Source organism: Lipotes vexillifer, unplaced genomic scaffold (genome assembly GCF_000442215.2).
Source record: "Lipotes vexillifer unplaced genomic scaffold, Lipotes_vexillifer_v1.1 scaffold636, whole genome shotgun sequence".
Lineage (NCBI taxonomy): Eukaryota > Metazoa > Chordata > Mammalia > Artiodactyla > Lipotidae > Lipotes > Lipotes vexillifer.
In genome coordinates, this window is record NW_006786547.1 from 160,839 (window position 1) to 185,494 (window position 24,656).

General features: G+C 44.6%; 1 protein-coding gene across 1 annotated transcript in view; it reads right to left on the reverse strand.

Moving 5' to 3' along the window:
- Positions 1-24,656, reverse strand: part of CACNA1B (calcium voltage-gated channel subunit alpha1 B) — a 197,347-nt gene that overhangs the window by 150,812 nt on the left and 21,879 nt on the right. The window contains exons 4-6 of the mRNA XM_007458994.1: positions 5,015-5,106; positions 3,197-3,349; positions 437-627 (exon numbers count right to left, since the gene is read on the reverse strand). Of these exons, the coding sequence (XP_007459056.1) occupies positions 437-627; positions 3,197-3,349; positions 5,015-5,106 (436 nt within the window). The remainder of the gene's footprint in view (positions 1-436; positions 628-3,196; positions 3,350-5,014; positions 5,107-24,656) is intronic.

The window sequence follows — 24,656 nt, forward strand, 5'->3', positions numbered from 1 at the left end:
CACGACGCCCGTTCCCACCACCAGGACCCTGGCGCAATCAGGGAAGCTTCCCTGCGCTCAGCCCTGCTCCTCCCCTGTTCACCAGGCAGCCACCTGCTGCCTCGGGCCGAGGGCCAGCTGGCTAGCTTCTCCGAGCCTCTCTCCCATCGTCTACGAGCTCACAGGGACAGCTCTTCACGCAGTGGGCCGTCGTCAGCAGCGGCGGCAGGAGCACCTTCTCTGGAACTTTCTTTTCTGACCTCCACCACCTGGCCCTCAGCTTTACTCTCATAAGAAAAGCTGTCCCGGAGACTCCAGGACCCAGGTCAGTGGCCCCGAGGCGGAGCTGCCTGAAGGAGCCTGTGTTCCATCCTGTGGGGCGAGGAGGGAGCCTGGGGCTGAACAGAAGCTCTGAGTCAGCGGGACCCAGCAGCTTCAGGGCCAAGACAGAACTCACGTTGTACAGGATGTCGGTCCAGCCCTCCATAGTGATGCACTGGAACACCGTCAGGACGGCGAACAGGATGTTGTCGAAGTTGGTGATGCCGAAGTTGGGTCCCGGCCAGTACTCCCGGCACTCGGTGTCACCCTCGCACAGCCGGGCTGGGGCCTCCTTGCCGCAGGGGAAGTCGCCCACCGGCTCTGCGTCTGCGAGAAGAAGGGAGCAAGGCTGAGCTCAGACACCGAGTTCTCCACCCGCTGCTGGGACTGTGCGCCCCAGAGACCTCATCACAGTGGGACAGGAATCAGGCACCGAGGGAGACTCTCCCTGCCGCTCCTGCGCCTGCGCCGGCTCTGTCCCCGTGCCTATGGCCTGCCCCCTGCCACCCTCAGACCCACCCTCAGGAACTGCTGGTCGACCTCTCCACCTGCCCATCACTATGTAAACATGCTGAAGACTCATTCTTCTTAAAATCAAAAACAACAGACTCCTAACCTCCGACTCTCCCTGCCACCAACACCCTGATTCTCCCTCACAGCCAAACCTCCACCCAGACTCCCCCGACGTGCAGATCTGTCTGTCACGCTGGAGCCAGAACCAAGCAGGACTCAGCACTGCAGTCTTGGTGCTCACCAGGCAGGTCGACCCAACATGGGCCCAGAGCGTGGCCAGGCTTCAGGGCCCAGTCCTCAGGGCACTGACCCCAGCAAAGGGGACATGCTCCTGCTGGCCTGCAGTCTAGCCGGCAGCCAGGGACTGCACAGAGAGATGTTAAAGAAATCGCAGAAAAGCAGGGCTAATCTCTGGGATAAGGGGGCAAAGCAGCACATGTTAATCCCCTCCACTCCCAAAATCCTAACGAAAGGACAGAAAAAACTATTTGAAAAAACAAATGTATAACCACACATGGAAAACCCCTCCTATCAACATAGGAGAAATTTTCAGGAATTGCTAGGATGGAAAGCAAATGCTCCCAGGTTTAGAAGGCAAAACTGATGATCACACAAGTTTATTCCTTTCCCTCCAAATATCTTAACAAATGCTCATAAAGAAGACCAGGAAGTCATTGTCTGTCTATTTGTAAATAATCACATTCTCTGTACATAATGACAGTTTTATTTCCTCCTTTCACATTCTTGATAGGGTTCTTTTTCTTGCCTCACATTACTGGCCGCGACCACCAAGCCTACGTGGACCAGAAGTGACCATGTGTGTCTTTATCTTGTTCCTGACCTTAAAGGGAAAGCTCACAAAACTTATGACAAAGTATGATGTTTGCAGGGAATTTTAGGGAGTTTAAGAAAATTCCCCTTTATTTCCACTTTGATAAGAGGTTTTTTTAAATTATGAATGATTTAAACTTTAATAAAAACGTTTTCTGCATTTATTGAGAGGATCACACAGGTTTTCTCCTTTAACGTGTTTGTAGCTCAAGACACAAACCTTGGACTTCCCTGGTGGCGCAGTGGTGAAGAATCTGCCTGCCAGTTCAGGGGACATGCGTTCGAGCCCTGGTCCGGGAAGTTCCCACATGCCGTGGAGCAACTAAGCCCGTGCACCACAGCTACTGAGCCTGCGCTCTAGAGCCTGTGAGCCACAACTACGGAGCGTGCATGCTGCAACTAATGAAGCCCGCACGCCTAGAGCCCGTGCTCCACAACAAGAGAAGCCACCTCAATGAGAAGCCCGTGCACCGCAACGAAGAGTAGCCCCTGCTCGCTGCAACTAGAGAAAGCCTGCACGCAGCAACAAAGACCCAATGCGGGCAAAAAAAAAAAAGACACAAACCTTAGTGTCACCTTTAACTCTTCCCTTTCTCTTACTCCACGTACAATTGCCCAGAAAACCCAGTTGGCTCAGCAGGCCTCAATGCAAAATAGACCCAGAACCTGACCCTTTCTAACTGCCAAACAGCCTGGCCCCAGCCACCATCTCTCCTGGACTCAGAGTCCTAGCACGGCCTGAACCCACTGCTTTACCACAGGTAAAGCTGATCAGCTGTCCTCTAGAGTTCTCAGCTTATGGGATCTCACTTCCTGATTTTACGTTAATTTCTGAAGGTCAGAAATGTCATCTCCAAAAAATGTTAAGGGGTTTGTAAAAAATAATCATTTTATTCAATATTATAGTTGTAGAAATGAAGTCTATTTTCTTTAAGAAATAAAAAAGAGAAGAAAATGCCACTTAACATCATCGGTATGCCAGTATAGGCCAGCAGGAAAAAATACTGATACCAAGAAGGCATTCTAGTCCAAGCTATATAATACGCTTCCTATGTTTTCACTGATGTTTCTTTTCTGCTGCTTTTCATCCTTTTCCATATTTCATATCAGAGGACTGGTACAGCCTTTAAAACTCCGTTAACAGGAGCAAATTCAGTATCCACCGATTTCCTCTCAACCCCTCTGCACCCACCGCTTCTCACTCCAGCCTTTCACGCTTACTGTTCCTCGTAACTGGAGCTTCTGGCAGGCGACCGCACAGGCCCCCTCTCACGGCACTCAGATGGCTGTCCAGTTGTCATCTTGGCAGAGAGGCCTCCCCAGGCCACTCTCTGTGAAGCAGGCCCCCAAATTACTCTACTGCAAATACCTTTCTTGTTTCCCTCCTAGAAGTTACTACAATCTGACATTATTTTATGTGTTTGTGTTTATCTTTTTGTCTGGCATCTAGAGGGCACCGCCCCCACCCGCCAGGGCCCAGAACACGGCATCTCTCCAGGATGAGTGAGTCTGTGGTCCTCGTCGGGGTCTGAGGAGCGCTGCTAGGCCTCACCTGTACTGTTGGGGAAACAGGCCTTGTGGAACCTGCCCATGTAGAACTCGAGGCCAATGATGGCGAACATGAGGATGGCGAAGAAGAGAAGCAGCCCGATCTGCAGCAGCGGGACCATGGCCTTCATGATGGACTTGAGCACCACCTGCAGACCTGGGGCCGGAGCAGGCAGAGCAGGCAGGTCAGAGAGCACAGTGCGCAGAGCGGGCCGTGGGCTGGGGGCGTGGACAGCACAGCAAGAGCCTGGGCGGGCAGGGCTGAGAGTCCTGGGCAAGGTGTTGAGCAATGAGTATCCACGAGGCCAAAGGACAGAGCTGGGCCCTCCAAGTGGGGGACAGAGCAGGGAGTGGTGGGGAAGCAAGAAGTCTTGAGGGAAGGAGGACAGAGCAGTGAGTGCCTGCATGGGGCAGAGCTGAGAGTCCTTGGGGCGGGGCACAAAGCACAGGGTCTCGGGGCAGTGGGGAGTGGACCGAGCACTGCCCCAGTTCAAGGGAGGAGCAGCGTGTGGCGGTGTCGGCATGAAGTTCTGGCGAGATCTTGAGTCTATGGAGGGCTCAGGGTGGAGCAACAACAGAGAGTCCTGAGAGGAAAGATGAGGGAATCCTCGGAGCTGAGAGCAGGGGATCATGGGAGGGAAAAGCAGGGGATCCTGGGAACTAAGAGCAGGGGATGCTGGGAGGGAAGAGCAGGGGATCCTGACAGAGAAAAGCAAGGGATTCTGGGAGAGAAAAGCAAGAGATCCTGGGAACTAAGAGCGGGGGATCAAGGGAGGGAAGAACGGGGAATGCTGGGAACTAAGCAGGGGATGCTGGGAGAGAAGAACAGGAAATCCTGGGAATTAAGACCAGGAGATCCTGGGAGGGAAGAACAGGGGATCCTGGGAGGGAAAAGCAGGGGATCCTGGGAACTAGGAGCAGGGGATACTGGGAGGGAAGAGCAGGGGATCCTGGGAGGGACAAGCAAGGGATCCTGGGAGGGAAAAGCAGGGGATCCTGGGAACTAAGAGCAGGGGCTCCTGACAGATCCACCCCTCAGGGAAAGTAAAGCAGGGGGCCTACTCCTAAGGAATGTTTTACCACTGACCGTGGGGCATGAGTATGTCCAGACCAGAGGAACTGGGCAGAAGAGGCTGAACCCCACTATCCCCACTTCCTGCTTCACCCCAGCTCCTGGGTACAGGCCTGAGCCTTTGCCTGGCAGGGTCTTAGGGCAGAACACGGAGCCAGCCAGCGGTCTTCCCTGCAGTGGGCTCGGGCGACACAGCCTCAGGGCCCTGCCACCCAGGCCCTGAGGGAAACCCAAACTTCCACTGGCTTGGAGGAACACGGGCACAGGCGTCACCGGCTCTCGATGTAGCCTGGCCACCCCCTGCCCTCGCGTGGCCTCTTGAGCAGTCCAGTCCCGGAGCATGTCTTAACCAGGTCACAGGTCCCAACAGCCCTGCCCAGCCTGAGCCAAGACAGGTGGTCCTTTGCAGCCTCTGAATATGTTCTCAGGCATCCCGCCCCACCACCTTGGTCGATCTTTCACCTGCCCTCCGCAGAAAAAGAAGCAAAGAGCTGGAAATACAGCAGAGGGTGTGAGGAGGATCAAAGCTTCCACGTAGGGAAGCCAAGTTACCCTCTGGGTTTTCACGGAGTTGGGAGAGACTGGAGAAGGGCCGCTCCTCCCTTCTTCGTGCCTGGTTCCCCGGGGTCAAGGGCAGCGAGCTCAGAGTCACCAAAGGGCCCACTGTTAGGGCCTAACTGGCCATGCCAGGGGTTGGGAGAGAGGTCAGTGTCCAGGTAGGCTGGGCCTGATTGCTTTTGCCAGACTCACTTGGAATCCCAGACACCAGCTTCAGGGGCCTCAGCACACGCACAGCCCGCAGGGTTCGCAGGTCAAAGTCAGTGCCAGCTGTGGCGAGGATCCTGGCAGGAACAAAGACAAGGGGGAAGTGAGGGCTTCCGCATGGAGTTGAGAAGAGGGCACGCCCCTCCCACCACCCATGTCCTGTCTTCCAAGAGCAGTGACACCTTCGTGCCTGTGTCCCCCGCTGTCCAAGCACGGGGGTGGGGGTCGGGGGCGGCGTACTAGGCAGGGAAGGCCAGGAACTGAATTCAGACGTCCTCGCCAGCAATGTTAGGAATGGCTTTTACCAGCATAACCATCCCTCCAGGCATCACCCCGAGAGGACACTTGGTCTCTGGTCCCTGGCCAGGCCTTGAATCTGTCCTTGAATTGAGTCCAAGCCTGAACCATGTCCCCAAGCAACCCCAACTGCACTCCAAGCTGCCTCATGACAGGTGGTGATAGCAGGAGCGGGAGTAGAATGGAACTTGAGGGACTTCTGAACAGATGCCACATGGCCTATTCCTCACTTTACCACAGGAGAACACAGGAACAGACAGTGGGGAAAGTGAATAGAGGGCTCAGAGGACTCCCTTAGCATAAGAGCATACCCCCAACGTCTCCCATCTTAAAACAAAACAGAAAATTCCATATCTGCCTCCAACCCTAGCACATTTCTCTGCTCCCTTCACTCCAAAGCTCATTGAAAGTGTCAATCCTTGGTCTCCCCACTGCCTTACCTTTCTGCCTCTCTTTAGCTTTGTCCAACTATGTTCTCACCTGCACCATTCCACTGAAATGTTTTGTCAAGGCTTCTTGCCAATTGCAATGGTTAAGTCTCCTTCTATAAACGGTTTCTTCTCTTGCCCATTGGTCAATTCTCTCATTTTCCTCTTAACATCCTGGGAGTCTCTTCTAGGTCTTCTTTGCAAGCTTTGCCTCCTCTACCAGACTGAAAAATTAGATGCCTCAAGGCTCACACCATATAGGATCTGCCCGATAGCTTTGAATACCACGGTATGCATATTACTCCCAATTTATATCTTTAACTCAAGTCTGGAACTTTGGGCTCATATATCCATCCAAGTGCCTTTTTTAACATTTCCACTTGGATAGCAAAAAAAGCATATTCTTTTTAAAACTTTAATGTAAATATTAAAACATGTACTTTTTTTAAGTTCAGAGTTGTTACACAATGGTGACTAGAGAACTTTTTATTCTTTCTCTCAATCTTGCTCCTTCCCCAGTATTTCCCCCTCTCTGTGAACAGCACTAGTCAAGTGTTTCATAAGCCAAAACCAAGGCTTCATACCTGACTCCTCTCTCTCTTACACTCCCCATCCAATTCACTAACAATCCTGTTGGCTCTACCTTTAAAATGCACCCTGGATGCTTGGTGAACAAGGATTGTTGTCCCCCTACTCTAAATACATAGCAGCAAGGAATAAAATTTGAGATGCAGCTGGGATAAAAAATAAGATAAAATGGTCAGGGGAGAAGAAAAGAAGGGCAACGAGAAAATCTATACAAACCAAAATTCCATAGCACGTGAGAAAATCCAATACTAAGAGTGATATTCAACTACTAAAATCAACTATTGAAAGATTAATTTTGTTCAGATGAAATCAACCAATTATGAAACAAAAATAGGCAGAAACAGGTAGATATTCTAAAAACTAGCTAGAAGTTTTGGAAATAAATAGTTATTAAAATAATATCAATAATAATAATCATACTCTAGGCTGGAGACATAGTTGGAGTGTATTAATGGTTTAGGAAATAGTACTAAGGAATCACTCACAGACATTGGGAAGACAAAGAAAAAACTGAAAGACAAATTAAGCGATATGGAGGTTTGCTTTCTCAAATTTAAAGTGCATTACAAGGGGCTTCCCTGGTGGCACAGTGGTTGAGAATCTGCCTGCCAATGCAGACGACACAGGTTCGAGCCCTGGTCTGGGAAGATCCCACATGCCATGGAGCAACTGGGCCCGTGAGCCACAATTACTGAGCCGGCGCGTCTGGAGCCTGTGCTCCGCAACAACAGAGGCCGCGATAGTGAGAGGCCTGCGCACCGCAATGAAGAGTGACCCCCACTTGCCACAACTAGAGAAAGCCCATGCACAGAAATGAAGACCCAGCACAGCCATAAATAAATAAATAAATAAATACATTGTGTATAAAAAAAAAAAAAAAAAAAGAAGCTAAGAGAAAAAAATTAAAAAAATAAAAAAATAAAGTGCATTACAAGGTACCAATCACATAAATAAAATACATCCAACTAGAAATGGTGTGAGGAACTGCAGAATATCAAGCATAAAAAGAAAGTATTAAAGGCTACCAAAGAGAAAAGATGAAATATCTAGGGAAAAAAAGAATAATTAAAAGGAGAGAAAACTTCACCTCAGCAAAAAAAAAAAATATATGCTAGAAGACAATTAAGTAATACCTCCAAACAGCAGCAGGAAAATAATTGACATCTTAGAACTTTATATCCAGCTAAACTGTCAATGAAGAGTGAGGGCAAAATAAACATATTTTCAGAGATAAAATAAGTCATCACCCCAGATCTTCAGTAAAACATGGGAACCGAACCTAAAGGGAAAGCACAGTATACAAGAGCAATGGTAGGCACAGAAATTTTTTAAATAGTTAAATTTAATTAATCGTTGATTTTTAAAACTATGATGTCCAATTTTTCATTATTTTCTACATGCAAAACTAACAACCTAGGCAATAATAAAAATATTTACAGGAGGGGTTGTTCCATGTGTAGTTGCATCAAATTATGTTATAGAGGCTAAATCACTCTTCATTGTATTAGGCCAGAGGATGGCAAACATTTTCTGAAAAGGGCCATTAGTAAATATTTAGGCTTTGTGAGTCATAGAATCTCTGTCACAACCACTCAACTCCATCACTGTAGCATAAAAGCAGATAATATGTCAATGAATGGGCAAGGCTGTGTTCCAATAAAACTTTATTTATAAGCACAGGTTGCCAGACAGATGAGCTATAATTTTCTGTCCTCTGTGTTAGACAAATGACTAGTTATGAATATGTATTTAAAATGTTAAGGATATCCAGTAAATGGATAGAAATACAGTCTACTTCAAAACCATCAGAGGTGAAAAAGGTATGTAGGGAACAGGTAATATAGAATATTTTGTCACACTACAAAAGTCAGGAAAAGACTCCCCCAAAACAAAGAAAGAATATAAAGAGGAAAAACAAAATAAGATATTAGGCATAAGTCCAAACACACAAGTAATAAGAAGAAATATAAATGAATTTTCATTTCCTATTAAATCATACATGATTAGACTGGAGCTTTTGAAAGTCCAACTTGCAAAAAGTTGCTACCTACAAAAGCCATACCTGAAAAAAAACACAGAAATGTTGAAAATAAACAGATTTTTTAAAAGAAAATACTAAGTAAATGCTACAGAAAAGGAAGTTGGTATATAATACTAAAGACAAAATATAATTTAAAGCAAAAAACAATCCTAAGGCTAAAGAGAGATATAATGCATAATACTGAAAGCAAAATTACACCAAGGAATATGATCATCATTAATTTTTATGCACCCAAACCTCATAAATTCAAGACAGATAAAGAAAAAGAATGAGAACTCCAACATAGTGGAAGATCCTCACAAAGCTCTCATCAGAACCTGAAAGACTAAACACCAAAATTTAGTAAGGCTGAACAAGATTAAAACAGAATTAGCACCCTTGATCCATTTTATTGTTCTAATCTTCTATATCTTTCATATATTACCTTTATCTACCTACCTATCTATCATCTATCTATCTATCTATCTATCATCTATAATCTATTTTCCTAACAAAATGTGCTCCTAACAAATAGAAAATATATATTTTTAGGAGTACATGGGAATAGCTTTGGAAATACCCGACATCACAAAAGAAGCCTCAGCAAATTTCAAAAACTTAGTAACATATATTATTGTACTTCTCCAATTAAATAAGATACTACTATAAAACCACATTTTAAAAAACTTGCATTATAGAAACCTTCAAAATGCACAACTAAATAACTCATTAATTAAAGACATTACCAAATATTTAGAACTCATCAACAACAAAAATATTACAGATTATATGTGTGAGGTTCAGTCAGAGTGATGCCGTAGGGGAAATTTATAAACTTAACTGATTTTATTTTTTTTAAGATTAAAAATAAATAAACCAAGTATTGCTATGTCTCAAGGATCTTAAAAAGAATAGCAGGGTAAATTTAGAGAAAGCAGAAAAATGGAAATAATAAAGAGTAGACATGGTGAAGATAGAAAATAGAGAAATAATAGAAAGCTGAATCTTTGAAAGTTTAATCAAATGAACAAGCTTCTGGCAAGAATAATCAAAAAGAGAGTACACATGCATACAAAAGATACATATACAAATAAACATAGTATATGCATGCATGCACACATGTACCCTTATACATTTGTGTGTGCATACATGTGTACACACATGCACAGGAAAGTATAAACATACAGGGAACACAACTACAGACAGGAGAGATTTTTAGAATCACAAGAGAATATTATTAACAATTTTATGCCAATAGATGCTAAAATTTTGAGGAAATGGATACATCCTCTTGAAAAGCAAGTTACCAAAAGTGACAGAAGTAGAAAACCTGAATAAACCATGAACAATTGTATTAGTTTTCTATTCTGTAAAAACCTACCACAAATTTAGTGACTTGAAATCGCACCCATTTATTAGCTCACAGTCCTGTGGGCCAGAAGTCAGGGCACATCGTGGCTAAATTCTCTGCTGCAGGTCTCACAAGGCTGAAATCAAGGGGACAGCCAGCTGCATCCTCGTCTGGAAGCTAAACTAGGGAAAGTGATGCTTTCCAGCCCCTTCAGGTTGTCTGCAGAGTTCACTTTCTTGCAGTAGGAATGGAGTCCCCTTGCCTTGCTGTCAGCCGGGGACTTCTCTTAGCCCCTGGAGGCCACTCTCAGATCCTTGCCACCTGGCCCCTCAACAGTCCCTCTCACACTTCTAAACTCTCTGACTATAGGAAGAGCCCAGTCCCTTTAAAGGGATCACCTGATGAGGTCAGTCCCACCCAAATAATCTCCCTTTTGGTTAACTCAGAGTCAACTGATTCATAACCTAACCACAGGAGTGATATCTCATCATACCCACAGGATCTGCCTGCACCCAAGGGGATATGGCTGTGCAGATGGGCAGGCAGGGGACCAGAATCTTGGACCATTTACAAGAATTAATTTGCATTCAGTTTTCCTCTGCCAGAATATCAGATCCAGACAATTTTACAAGTATGTTCTTACAAACATTCAGAGAACAGAAAATTCTATGTTATACAAACTGTTTCAGAGAATAAAAATACAAGAAAAGCTCCCAACTCATTTTATGATGCTGGTATAATCTTGACATCAAGACTGGAACCATCCAATAAAGATGTTAAAAAAAAAAAAAAAGACTGGAACCATAATTCAAAAAGATACATGCACCCCAGTGTTCATAGCAGCATCATTTACAATATCCAAGTCATGAAGGCAACCATGGACAGATGAGTGGATAAAGAAGATGTGGTATATTTATACAATGGAATATTACTCAGCTATAAAAAAAGAATGAAATAATTCCATTTGCAGCAACATGGATGGACCTAGAGATAATCATACTAAGTAAACCAGACAGAGAAATACAAATATCATATGATATTGCTTATATGTGGAATCTAAAAAAATGATACAAATGAACTTATATACAAAACAGAAATAGACCCACAGACATAGAAAACAAACCTATGGTTACCAAAGGGGAAAGGTGGGGGAAGAATAAATTAGAAGTTTGGGATTAACATATACGCACTACTATATATAAAACAGATAGCCAACAAAGACCTACAGCTCAGCACAGGGAACTATACTCAATATTTTGCAATAACCTATAAGGGAAAAGATTCTGATAAAAATAGATATATATGTATGTATGACTGAATCACTTTGCTGCACACCTGAAACTAACACAACACTGTAAATCAGCTATACTTCAATTTAAAAAATTTTTTGAAAGACTGGAAAAGGGCAAGAAATATTTATACACATCTCAATTATGAACACAAATTTTAAATAAAATATTAGAGTAAATCGAATTCAAAGGTACATATGTTAAGAGTTTATAATGGCCAACTGAGTTGTCATAGGAACATAAGAATAATTCAATAGTAGAATAACTATTAATGTAATCCACCACACGAAAAATCAATATAAAAACCATATAATCATGTTAAAATTTTCAGAAAAATTATTTGATAAAATTTCAGTATCATTCATGATAAAGAGAATTAGGAACAGGAAATTCCTTAAAATGACAATAGGTATCTACTAAAAACCATTAGGAGCATTTCTCTTTAAATTCAGGGATAACACAAATATACCATTTATATCATATGGAGGCCCTAGCCAAGGCAAAAAGACAAGAAAAAGAAAAAGAAAGTTTAGAAAGAAGGAAACTGTTTTATTCACAGATAATGTGATTTCTACATAGAAAATCCAAAAGCATATACAGTACAGAAAAACTATTAGAACTAATTAGGAAGTTCAGCAAGGTTATGAAATACCAAACACATATACAAAAATAAGTTGCTTTCATTTACTATTAGAAAATGCAAATTTTAAAAGCTCTTATTCTAATGGGTATGGGACTCCTTCCTGGGGTAATGAAAACGTTCTAAAATTAGTGGGGATGGTTGTACAACTCTATGACTATACTGAAAACCACTGAATTGTATACTTTAAAAGTATGGATTTTATAGTACGTGAATTACATCTCGATAAAGCTGACATAAAATATTGTTTATAATAGCAACAAAATCTATAAAGTATCTAGGAATAAGCTCAATAAAATAAGTTCAATATCTTGATAATAAAAGTCATAAAACATTCATGAAGAGCAAAGAGATAATAGAGATGAACCATATTAATAGATGAGACAATTCAACATTTTTAGATGTCCCTTTCCCCAAATTAATCCACAAATTCAATGAAATTCCAATAAAAATCTCAACAGATCTTATACGTAGAAAATCCTAAATTTGTAGAAAATCCACCAAAAATTACCAGAACTAATGAATTCAGTAAAGTTTCAGGATATAAAGTCAACACAAAAAAATAGGTTGTATTCTATATACTTACAATGAACAACCAACCAAGGATATTTTTTAAAAATCCATTTATAATAGCACCAAAAAGAATAAAACACTTAAGAATAAAATTAAGGAGGTGAAAGACTTGTACCTTGTAAACTACAAAACACTGGTGAAGGAAATTAAAGAACACTAAACAAACAGAAAGACATCCCATGTTCATGGATTGGAAAACAATACTGTTAAGATGTCAATACCCAAAGCAATCTACAGATTCAATGCAATACCGACCAAAATTCCAAAGACATTTTTTGCAGAAATAGCAAAACTCATCCTAGAATTCATACGGACTCTCAAGGGACTCTGGATAGTCAAAACGATAGAATAATAACCCTGAAACGAAGTCTTACATACACAGTCAATTGATTTTCAACTAGAATGCCAAGACCATTCAAAGAGGAAAAGACAGTCTTTTCACCAAATTGTGCTGGAAAAACTAGATGTCCACATGCAAAAATATTAAGTTGGACCCGTATCTTATGCAATATACAAAAAGCAACTCAAAATGGATCAAAGTTCTAAATGTAAGACCTTAAACTATAATACTCAAAAGAAAACACAAGAGAAACTCTTCATGACATTGAATTTGGCAATGATTTCTTGGAAATTACACCAAAAGCCTGAGCAATAAAAGAAAAAATACAAAAATTGGACTTCATCAAAATTTTACAAAACTTTTGTACATCAAAGGACACTATCAAGAGAGTGAAAAGGGGCTTCCCTGGTAGCGCAGTGGTTGAGAGTCCGCCTGCCGATGCAGAGGACACGGGGTCATGCCCCGGTCCGGGAAGATCCCACAAGCCGCGGAGCGGCTGGGCCTGTGGGCCATGGCCGCTGAGCCTGCGCGTACGGAGCCTGTGCTCCGCAACGGGAGAGGCCACAGCAGTGAGAGGCCCGCGTACCGGAAAAAAAAAAAAAAAAAAAAAGAGAGGGAAAAGACAAGCTACAGAATGGGACAAAGTATTCACAAGTCATATATCTAATAAGGGCTTAATATCTAGAATATATTAAGAACTCCTACAACTCAACAACAATAAAAACCCAATTTAAAAATAGGCAAAGGACTTGAATGTGTATTTCTTCAAAAAAGATATACAAATGGCCATTAAGCACATGAAAGGGTGCTCAACATCACTAATTATTAGGGAAATGCAAATCAAAACTATAATAAGAGGGCTTCCCTGGTGGCGTAGTGGTTGAGAGTCCACCTGCCGATGCAGGGGACACAGGTTCGTGTCCTGGTCCAGGAAGATCCCACATGCCGCGGAGCGGCTGGGCCCGTGAGCCATGGCCGCTGAGCCTGCGCGTCCAGAGCCTGTGCTCCGCAACAGGAGAGGCCACAACGGTGAGAGGCCCGCGTACCGCAAAAACAAAACAACAACAACAACAAAAAACTATAATAAGATACCAATCACACCCATTAGGATGACTATTATTATAAAAAAAAAAAAAGGGAAAATAACAGTGTTGGCAAGGATGTGAAGAAAGAAAAACCCTTGTGCATTGTTGATGGGAATGCAAAATGGTGCAGCTGCTGTGGAAAACAGTACAGTGATTCCTCAAAAAGTTGAACATAAAATTACCATATGATCCAGCAATTCCACTCTTGGGTATATATCCAAAAGAAATGAAACAAGGTCTCAGAGAGATTTATTTGTTACACCCAGGATCATAACAGCAGTATTCACAACAGCTAAAACATAGAAGGAACACAAGTGTCCATCAGTGGATGAACAGAGAAGCAAATTATGGTATATACAAACACTGGAAAATTATTCAGCCTTAAAAAGGAAGGAAATTCTAATACATAATGCAACTTAGATGAACCCTGAAGACAGTATGCTAAATGAAATAAGCCAGTCACCAAAAAAGGCAAATATTGTAGGATTCCCCTTTTATGAGATACTTAGAGTAGTCAAAATCATAGAGACAGAAAGCAGAATGGTGGTACTCGGGGTCTGAGGGGTGGGAGAGATGGGGGTTGTTGTTTAATGAGGACAGAGTTTCATATCTGAAAGATGAAAAGAGCTGTGGAGATGGACGGAGGTGATACCTACCCAACTTTATGAATGTATTTAATACCGCTGAACTGCACACTTAAAAGTGATTAAGATGGTCAATTTTATGTTATGTGTATTTTGCCACAACTTTTAAAGTTGGAAAATAAAAGTAGGCCTCAGTGCAGAAAGCAAACTTTAAAACTTTGGAAAAACAAAACAAAACAAAAAGACATGAGAACAGTTCTATGACTATGAGTTAAGGAAGGGTTTCTGAAGAACACATAAAAATGGCAAACCATAAAGTGATACACTGATAAATCTGACTACAATAAAATTTACACTATACTAAAAAGCTATAGAGAAAGTGAAAAGAAAATGATACTTGCAATGCAAAAAGCTGACAGAACTGGTTTCCGGAATACATAAAGAATTCCTATACATTCATATGAAAAATACAAATAACCTATATGAAAAATAAGCAAATTACAAAAGAGAAAAGATGTTCAAAACCACTGGCAATCAGGGAAATTCAAATTAAACTAACGAAGAGATACCATTTCATAGCCTCAGTTTAGCAAACAGTGTTAAAGCTGGTGATGCCGAACAGCAGCTCTGCTGGTGGAAGAGAAAACTGTAGAATCATTCTGGAGAGCATTTGGCCACTTCTAGAAAATTTTTAAATGAACATATGGACTAGACTTGCCTCCCAAACGTTTGCAGAAATGTACACAGGCATGTTAGTCGTGGCACTGTCTTTAATAGTGAAAAACAGGAATCACCTACTGCTCATCGCACAGAGAGAGAAAACATTAATGTGGTCCATGCATACAATGGAACATTACTGCAGTAAAATATGATGAGCACGTAAAATTAAATAAACTATACATATTAACATGGAAATGCTTAAAGCAATGTGAAGGGGTAAAAAGGCAAGTTGTGAAACAATTATGTATCTAGGTTTAAATGCATATACACACTCCAACAATTAAAACCATGCAAACAAGACTGCATATTATTTATCAATAGGGACATATTTAGTACAAGTTGGAAGCCCTCCCCCCAACACACACACACTGGATAATGAACACAAATCAGGATAGTTGTTGCCACCAAAAGGTGAAAGAGAAGGGCAGATAAAGAAAAGAGAATTTGGTTGAGGGATTGTAATCAGAAGACTTCAACTGTATCTAATGTTTTATTTCCCTAAGACAAATCTCCAAAGCTAAGAGCCCATTTACAGGGAGGTGTGAGGGAGGGGAACACACATTTTAAAACAACACACGGGCATGCTGCCCGCAAAAGACAGAAGCAATCCGGACGGCGAAGGGCACTGGAGAAGCTCCATGGCCACTCCCAGGAGGAGACAAATCACACAGAGAGAAAAGCCATCCCTCCCTCCGCCTATGGCTTCCTGTCTCCCAGGCATCATGACATTCACAGGGTTGTCACAACCCTGACATGTCAGTAAAATGACCTGAGAGGTCACGCCATTGGCAGACCCGCGGGATACAGAAACCCGTTTTGCCATGGCATTGTCACAGGCCTGTGGGACAGGAAAACAACTTTTTGTTTTTTAATGAAGAATACAAAGGTTTTCAGACCCAGGCAGGAATGTCTACAGTCTTAAGAACCATAAAAACACAAAATCTACCCAAATGATGAAAGCAGCCCCATGGAGTAAATCACAACCTAACTACAGCCTCTGGGGCTTGAGACCCTGTGTGTGAGAGGTCCTGCCACGACATCAGTGTTCAGGGAAGGGTCCGTCCTCATTCTGCCTGGGAAAGCTCTCCGAGGAGGCCACCCGGGAGCCACCAGGGAAGGAAATTCAGTTTCATTTGTTCTAAGATGACAGTTTCCTTAGTGGATCAGCAATATTAAACTCCTAGGAAGAATCAGAATTAAATACAGAAATGTTTATGAAAATCAAACCTTCTGTGTTAATAGTACGGTGTTAGGATTAAAAGAATTTATCAGAACACATTAACACGCTAAACAGGGCTGTGTTCAGCATCACATTAGCCCTGTGATTCTAATTTTTAAATGTAATGGAAGAATTGATTTAGACGTGTGATTTTTTGTTGTTGTTTTGCGGTACGCGGGCCTCTCACTGCTGGGGCCCCTCCCGTTGCGGAGCACAGGCTCCGGACGCGCAGGCTCAGCGGCCATGGCTCACGGGCCCAGCCGCTGGGCCCATGGCATGTGGGATCCTGCCGGACCGGGGCACGAACCCGTGTCCCCTGCATCGGCAGGCGGACTCTCAACCACTGCACCACCAGGGAAGCCCTAGACATGTGATTTTAAGTTGAAAACTTCATAAGTTTGTAAAAAGTATTGGAACATTTAAGCAAATGTATGAATCACCATATTTACACTCTAATTAGCTGGATATACAGAACTTAAGTACTGAGGAAAGTCCAGTTACAATAAATTTATAAATGAAATATTAAATGTTTTACATTAAGCTTATGAAACGGAATAAAAACCCTACTTAGAGTCTCCTTGAAAGTGATTGTTAAAAATTGCAAAATGTATAAATATAATTTTTCATAAGCTGAATCTAAAAACAGTTAATATTTTTCCAGTTTTATTGAGAAATAACTGACATACGTCACGATAAATGTTTACGGCATACAGCATGGTGGTGTGATTTACATATATTGTGAAATTATTACCGCAACAGGCTTAGTTAACATCCATTATCTCATGTAGATACAATGAAAAAAAAGAAAAAAAATGTCCTCCTTGTGATGAGAACTCTTCAGATCTACTGTCTCCGCAGCTTTCTTGTAGATCATATCCAGTGTGAGCCACGGTCACCATGCCGCATATCACATCCCCAGGGCTTATGTATCTTGTAAATTGTACGCTTGTACCTTCTGACCATTTTCCTCCAGTTCCCCCCGACACCCTCTATCCCCACTCTGGGAACCACACATCTGACCTCCTTTCCTATGAGTTTGGTGGGTTGTGTTTCTTTTAGATTCCACATATAAGCACAGTATTTGTCTATCTCTGTCTGACTCATTTCACTTAGCATAATGCCTTCAAGATCCATCCATGTTGTCACAAACTGAATCTAAAATTTCTTTAAAGGAATTATATTTTTGGATTTGTCACGTTAATAAAGTGAATGATGATTTTTAGAAATTAAAAAATTTCTATGCACAAAATCCACTCTCAAGAGTACCAACAAACCCACATGTATCATGAAGGATTTCCTTTTAAATCAGATAATAAAATAAGAATTACTACCATAAATCTCATTTAATCTTATATCAAGAGTTCTGGCTAACATATCAGAATATGAGTAAGACATAAGGGAAGGAATAGATGAAATAAGTATTTCTGGAAGATAATGATAAAACTCCCAGGAACTTGGTCGAGAGCAGAGTTTCTCAAAGCACCATCCCAGGACCAGCAGCGGGTGTGAATCCTGGGCCCCGCCCACCAGCCCTCGGAGGGTGGGCCCAGCAACCAGGATTGAGGGAAGCCCTGCAGGTGATTCTGACACCCACTCAAGTTGTGCGGGCCGCTGGTCAGGAACATCATCGTGAACCGCTTCCTGCAGGTTTGCAAGTCCCACCCTCCCCAGCCCCGACTTCCACAGAGGACAGAAAGTAGAGAAAAGTACAGTACAAGAGCAATTATAGAAAAACAACAACCTTTAGATATTGTCATCACAGTGCTGAGAAATCTGGGCTGGATAAAAAACAAAACTTGGCTGCAAGCCCACCATCAATCAGCAAACAGAGACCAGCGCAAGTCCCCTCAGAGTGGCCTGCAGGGGCCAAGCCCGGGAGCACGACGAGAGCGCAAATTCCCCAAAGCCGAAGTGGGACCAAACGTGGCCAGTCGGAAATCTGATGAAACAAAACTGCTCAACCACAATGGCCTCACACACAAACCACTGAGGAATAACTTTAAAATGTGAGTGACCGGGACTTCCCTGGTGGTGCAGTGGTTAAGAATCCTCCTGCCAATGCAGGGGACACGGGTTCGAGCCCTGGTCCAGGAAGATCCCACGTGCCACGGAGCAACTAAGCCCGTGCGCCACAACTACTGAGCCAGTGCTCTAGAGCCCGTAAGCCACAACTACTGAGCCTGCATGCCGCAACTACTGAAGCCTGCACGCCTAGAGCCCGTGCTCTGCAACAAGAGAAGCCACCACAATGAGAAGCCGAGTAGCCCCCTCCCAGAGCCTGCGCACCGCAACCAAGAGTAGGCTCCCACTCGCCGCAACTAGAGAAACCCCACAAGCAGCAACAAAGACCCAACGCAGCCAATAAATAAATAATTAATTAACTAACTAATTTTTTAAAAAAAATGTGAGTGACCTACACCAAGAAAACTACAAGACTTTATTTACCTAGAGGGGAGCATCGAACACATGTTAAGATACATGCTACTCCTGGATGGGCAGAAAAACATGGATTTTTAATACCTGATTCTCCACAAATTGACTTAGAGATTCTCAATAATTGAAACAACCTCCCAAAAGGAATTCTTTGGACTACAGCAACATGATTTCAGAGTTACCTGGAAGACTAAATAGGCAAATAAATTAAAGAAATATTCAGAAAAGAAGAGCAAAGAGAGAAGGTTTTGTTTCATGAGATACTGAAATGCTACTTTGAGTTCAACAGCTAGACCACAGGCCAGACGGGTTCAAATCAAGGCAGAAGCAGCACCTGTCACACACAAAAGCACCTAAACATGTGATAAAGGAAGCATAACCAAATGACAGGAGAGTGAAGAGTTTTTTAATATGATTTATTGTCGTCCAACTTCTAGGCATCTCTCCCAAGGAAATAATCAGAGGTGTGGCACAGACGTATGTGTGTTTTTTGGTCTTTTCTATAAAAGCAAAATTGGAAATAACTTAAATGCTCAACAATAAGGGGGTGACTGGGGTCAGTCCACACGGCAGAAGAGCCGTGTCTTCAGCGCATGCTCAGTCGTGGAGGATGCTCAGACACCAGGCCCCTGTGTGCAGGGGGCCCGCTGGGGACCCCTCGCATGGCATCGTGGGCAACCCTGCCCAGCTGACGAGGCAGCCTGCTCCTACGCTCCCGGAGTATGATACCAACCGTGTATTTTAAAAACTTGCACACAGAAAAGGCTCGGAAGGAGTAGCTCAAAATATTAATAGCGGTTATATCTCAGGGTGGTGGGATTGGGGGTCATTGTTTTTACTCTTTCCAATATGAGCATTTTAAAGTGAGAAAATCAATATTTTTTATTTATACAGAAAAGGAAAATGTGTACACCCTCCACTGACATTTTTCAAAACAACAAAATAACGTGGAGGCACTTTAATTAAAGATGTTATATTAACAGCAATAACAGAAGGGTAATTATAGCATACATCCTACTGCTTCCTAGAGCCTAAGACTTTGGTGACTACTATTCCCAAAGTCTTAGGCTCTAGGAAACCCCGGAAAGCGAGGCAGGAGGTCGACCTTGCAGGGAGCGCAGGGCTGGGCCTCCTTCTCAGCCACACCCAGCAGGGCTCCCGGGAGGAGGCACGTGTACGCGCTCAGTAAACGCTAGTGGAGAAGCCCTGGCGTTTCCAAAGCTAAACGGCAAAGAATCCACACACATAACTCATAAAAGTAAACACAATCCGGTAACGTGCAAACACACCCAAACCATCAGTCACCAAAACGGAAGATAAAACAGCACCAATTGTAAGTGGCCTTTACACCCGATACATTAGCAAGAGCTTTAGAGACGGAACCCCCAGTGGTGGTGAAGTTGATATTGAACTAATGATTTAAATAAAACTAGTGGGAATGTAAACTAATGCATCCCACTTGTAAAACAACTTGGCAAAATAAAATGCCATAAAACGTTTAAACGCTTTCAATTAGTCTGCTCTAGGAATCTGTCCCATCAAAATAATGAAACATTCAGAAACCAAAGTTACAAAGATAGACATCACACTATTGAGATTAAAACCCCATGTAGAGGGACTTCCCTGGTGCCGGAGTGGTTAAGAATCCGCCTGCCAATGCAGGGGACATGGGTTCGAGCCCTGGTCCAGGAGGGTCCCACATGCCGCGGAGCAACTAAGCCCGCGTGCCACAGCTATGGAGCCTGCACTCTAGAGCCCGCGAGCCACAACTACTGAGCCCACGTGCCACAGCTACTGAAGCCCGCGCACCTAGAGCTCAGTGTGCCACAACTACTGAGGCTGCACTCTAAACCCGCGAGCCAACTACTGAGCCCACGTGCCACAGCTACTGAAGCCCGCGCACCTAGAGCTCGTGCTCCGCAACAAGAGAAGCCACTGCAATGAGAAGCCCGCGCACTGCAACGGAGCAGCCCCTGCTCACCACAACTAGAGAAAGCCTGTGTGCAGCAACGAAGACTCAACACAGCCAAAAATAAATAAATAAATTAATTAATTAATTAATTAATTAATTAAAAAATAATTTTAAAAACTCATGTAGAACCTTCTTCGTGTGCAACAACAGTGGAACCCTGGGTGCTCATTACAAATAATAACACATCGCATCGGACCTAATGTGTTTGTGAAATAACGTTAAAAGAAACAGATGAACTGATTCATGGATGAACCTTAGAAACACTGTACTAAGTGAAAGCTGCCAGACACAAAGGGCCACACATCGCATGATGGCGTCACATTCAGTGTCCAGACAGACTCGTTTACAGGGACAAACAGGAGATGAGTGATTATGGGGGCCGGCGGGGAGGGGTATCGGGGCGTGACTACGAATGGGAAGGCGTTTCTTTCTTGGGGAGATGGAAATGCTCTAAAATTAGGTTGTAGTGATGGTTGCACAACTCTGAGAACATACTAAAAATCCCTGAATTGTATGCTATAAAAGGATGAATATTATGGTACGTGAATTTTACCTCAATACGCTGTTATATAAAAAAAGGGTAAAATGCAAGTTTTACGCAAATTATGGTGTAACAACTACATAAAATATGCAGGGACTCAGGCCCCAGAGCACACACTCACCCAGCTAGTGACTACTGTAGCCCAACCCCCAGGCCCAGGTCACCCCGGCACATGGAGCAACAGGGCGTAAAGACGTGGCCGGGACTTGGGGACACACAGGCGCGTGGCACGTGCTCAGACACACAGCCCCATGGGTGCCCAAGCGCCCAGTGTGGACAGCAGGAGCCACGGACACACTGCCTGGACCACAGATACCAGGCCTACACGGCGCAGACACATCAGCCAGTCCCTGTGTGGAGTCCCACCCGCACGGGCACCTGAGTTTGGGGTGCTCCCGGCCACGTGGGGTGGGGAGAGGTGGCAACACCCGCTGCAGTGCTGGCCTGGGGCCCTGACCCTGACCTGGGCACCCCCCACCCGCCCAGAGTCTGGAGTCTCGCTGCATATGGAACATACTGGCTAGAAGGTCACCCTGCCTTTCAACATCTGTTTTACGTTGGGGGGGGTTGTCCTCTGCCCTTCCCCCGGCCAAGCTGGGAGCTCCCCCTGAGGCTCCCAATCCATCAAGTCAGCAAAGGGAGCAGAGACGCCCAGGACACCCTTAGTCTGGACTGCTGACCCCGCACAATTGCTACTGGTGTCCCTCTGACTCTCGAAAACACCTCAGTTTGGGCAACAAATCAGCAAGAAGGGCCTGGGGCGCAGGGGCCACCCAACCCCTTGAGATGCTGTGACCCCAGCAGTGCTGGCTCTGGCTCCAAGCTGGCTGAGCTGAGCAGGGTCCCGACCCTGCTGGGGCCCCAGGAGGGACGCGTTTCAGGGGTACCGCTCAGCCCCTTTCAGGGAGCTCGCCCTGCCGAGTAGGGGGCTGGGGTGCCATGTCCTCTCCACCCAGACATGAGCACCCCGGGCTCCACAGGGCTTGCCTGGGAGGACCTCAGCCCTGGGACACCAGACCCAGGACCCTGGAGCAGGTGGCCGGGGTTTAAGTCAAAGCCTCAGTCCTCCTGGTCACAGGGAAGGCACGGCCTGTCCGGTCCCTCACCTGAGACATGGAAGTGCCAGCGTGAGGGTCCCGCGGCTATGGCGACGCTGCTACGAGATGACACTCAGGAGATGCGCCCGGCAGCATCGGGACCCACCAGCACTCAGTGGCAGGGACAGCAGCAGCAGCGTCCCCGGGGACTGTTACTATCGTCCTGGCGGGGGGCGGGGGGCAGCTCCATGGGAAGCCAGCAGCACCTGCTCGCTCCAGTCCTGGCTCCCGCTGGGCAGGTGCCGAGTCCCCCGGTCAGGCCCAGGGGGACACGGGAGCTGAGGGCAGACGCATGGCGGGGGAAGCACCATCTCCAGGAACTGCTTTGTCACTGACTTTCTAGGTGCTGGCTCTTGCCTAGAAGGCTGCTGGCTGTTGCCATGGCGACAGCCTGTGGGTCTCAGCCAAAGATGCCTCAGCCTCCTCCACCCTCCCCACCCCACCCCCCAGCCTGGGCTGAGCATGAAGCGCAAGCCCGCTGCACTAGAGGCCCTGAGCCTGCTCCAAACCCCAGAGACACCAGGCAGGGCTGAAGAAGGGCCAGGCCTGGCACGTGCGGGCCGCCACGCCAGAGAACATGACATTCACATCGCATTCAAGTAACAACATCATGGGCTGTCTACCACGTGCCAGGGACTCTCGGAGGTCAGAACCATTAGCCCCATCATACAGAGGAAGAAACTGAGGTTCAGAGAGCACATCCAAGGGTCCAGGCTCACAACCCACGAAGAGGTGGAGCTGGGACATGGCCCAGTGCCTCGTGCCCCACATGGTTACACACAGTGACAAACACTGACTCACGCTGAGGTCAGCCTCACACGCAACAGACGTTGTCATAGTCACTGCCCAAAGCACAGGAAAGTCCAGCCACATGTGATCTCCCTCCCCAGCCTAAGTAGGGCTACAAGACAGGTGGGGACCACACAGAGTGGACAGAAAGGGTTCCAGGCCACCAGCTTCTTTGGGGCACGGTGGGTGACCATCGTAGGGATGCTCTACAGCCCTTCCCTGACCATCACCACCCCCCATCTGTGCTGGGAAAAGATGTCCCCCAGGTGGATATTGTGCCCTTAGACTGCCTCAAGTGCTCTGTCCAGCTTGAAAGAGGCCTACTACATTGGTCAAGTGCAGCAAAGCTACGACCAGTGAGGTCACTGTGACCCAGGACACTCACTTGCCTCAGCCATGGAAACCCCAGGAGGAGATGCCTCCAGGTCACTGCCATCAGACCCCTCTTTTTTTTTTTTTTTTTTTTTTTTTAGGGAAGCCCCAGACCCCTCTTTTTCGGGTCAATTTTACTCCTCCTGCATATCCTGAGGGTCAGGGTAGCTAGTGATTAGGAGCTTGGACTTCGGCTCAGTCTAGCTGGAATCCTTACTGGTTCCTGCAGAACAAATTTCTGAGCTTCCTCAGTCTCCAGTCTGTAAAGTGGGAGTGTCACCCCCTCCCTGCAGTAATGAGGGGTCCTGCCAATGAAGGTCGAGTAGGGAACCGGGACTTCCACCCCATGTAGAGGTCACAAGGCAGAAGACCCCTCCCTCTTATGGGTCAGGATCAGACACTCAGCTAACACAGGGTTAAATAAGATCCAGAGTCTCAGAAAAACATGTGGAAATGTCCAGGTTTCAATCAAAACTCATGCATCAAAAAGCCAGGAAGATCTCAAACCGAACGAAAAAAGACAATCAGTAGATTCCAACACTAAGATAACAGAGATATTAAAATTATCTGACAAAGATTTTGCAGCAGTGATAAAATTGCTTCCACAAACAATTGCAAACATGTTTGAAACAAACCAAAAAAAGAGAAAGTATCATGAATGATGTAAAGAAGAATCAAATGAAAATTTTATAACTGAAAACTACAATAACCAATATAAAAAGCTAAGAGGATGGGCTCAACAGCAGAAGAGAGGGAACAGACGAAAGAGTCGATGAACTGAATAACAGTACAGTATGAACGTGAACGACAGAGAGAAATTAGGCTGAAAGATGGAGGAGGAGCAGGGCGGGGAGGGGAAGCAGAAGAGAAGCGGGGGAGGAGGGAGCCTCAAGGACCTACTGAGTGACTCCCGAACAAAATAACCTCAAAGATATCCACAAAATACCTCATAGTCAAACTTCTGAAAACTAAAAACAAAGAAAACATCTTGACTGTGACAATTAGAAATTTTTAAATGGAATAAATTAGGTGATAATGGAATTATTTTCTTAGGTATGATAATGTTGTTATAGCTACATAGGCCAGTACCCTTATTCTTAGAACACTAGGGATGACACTTCATAATACCTACAACTTTTAAATGGCACAGCAAAATATATAATACAGGAAGGAAAAAGATTGCAAAATTAAAATTTATTGAATTTAGGTGGAGCATATACGTTGTTCATTGTACTACCCAACTATCCTCTGAAAACTTTCATAACAGAAGTGGATATATATATATATAT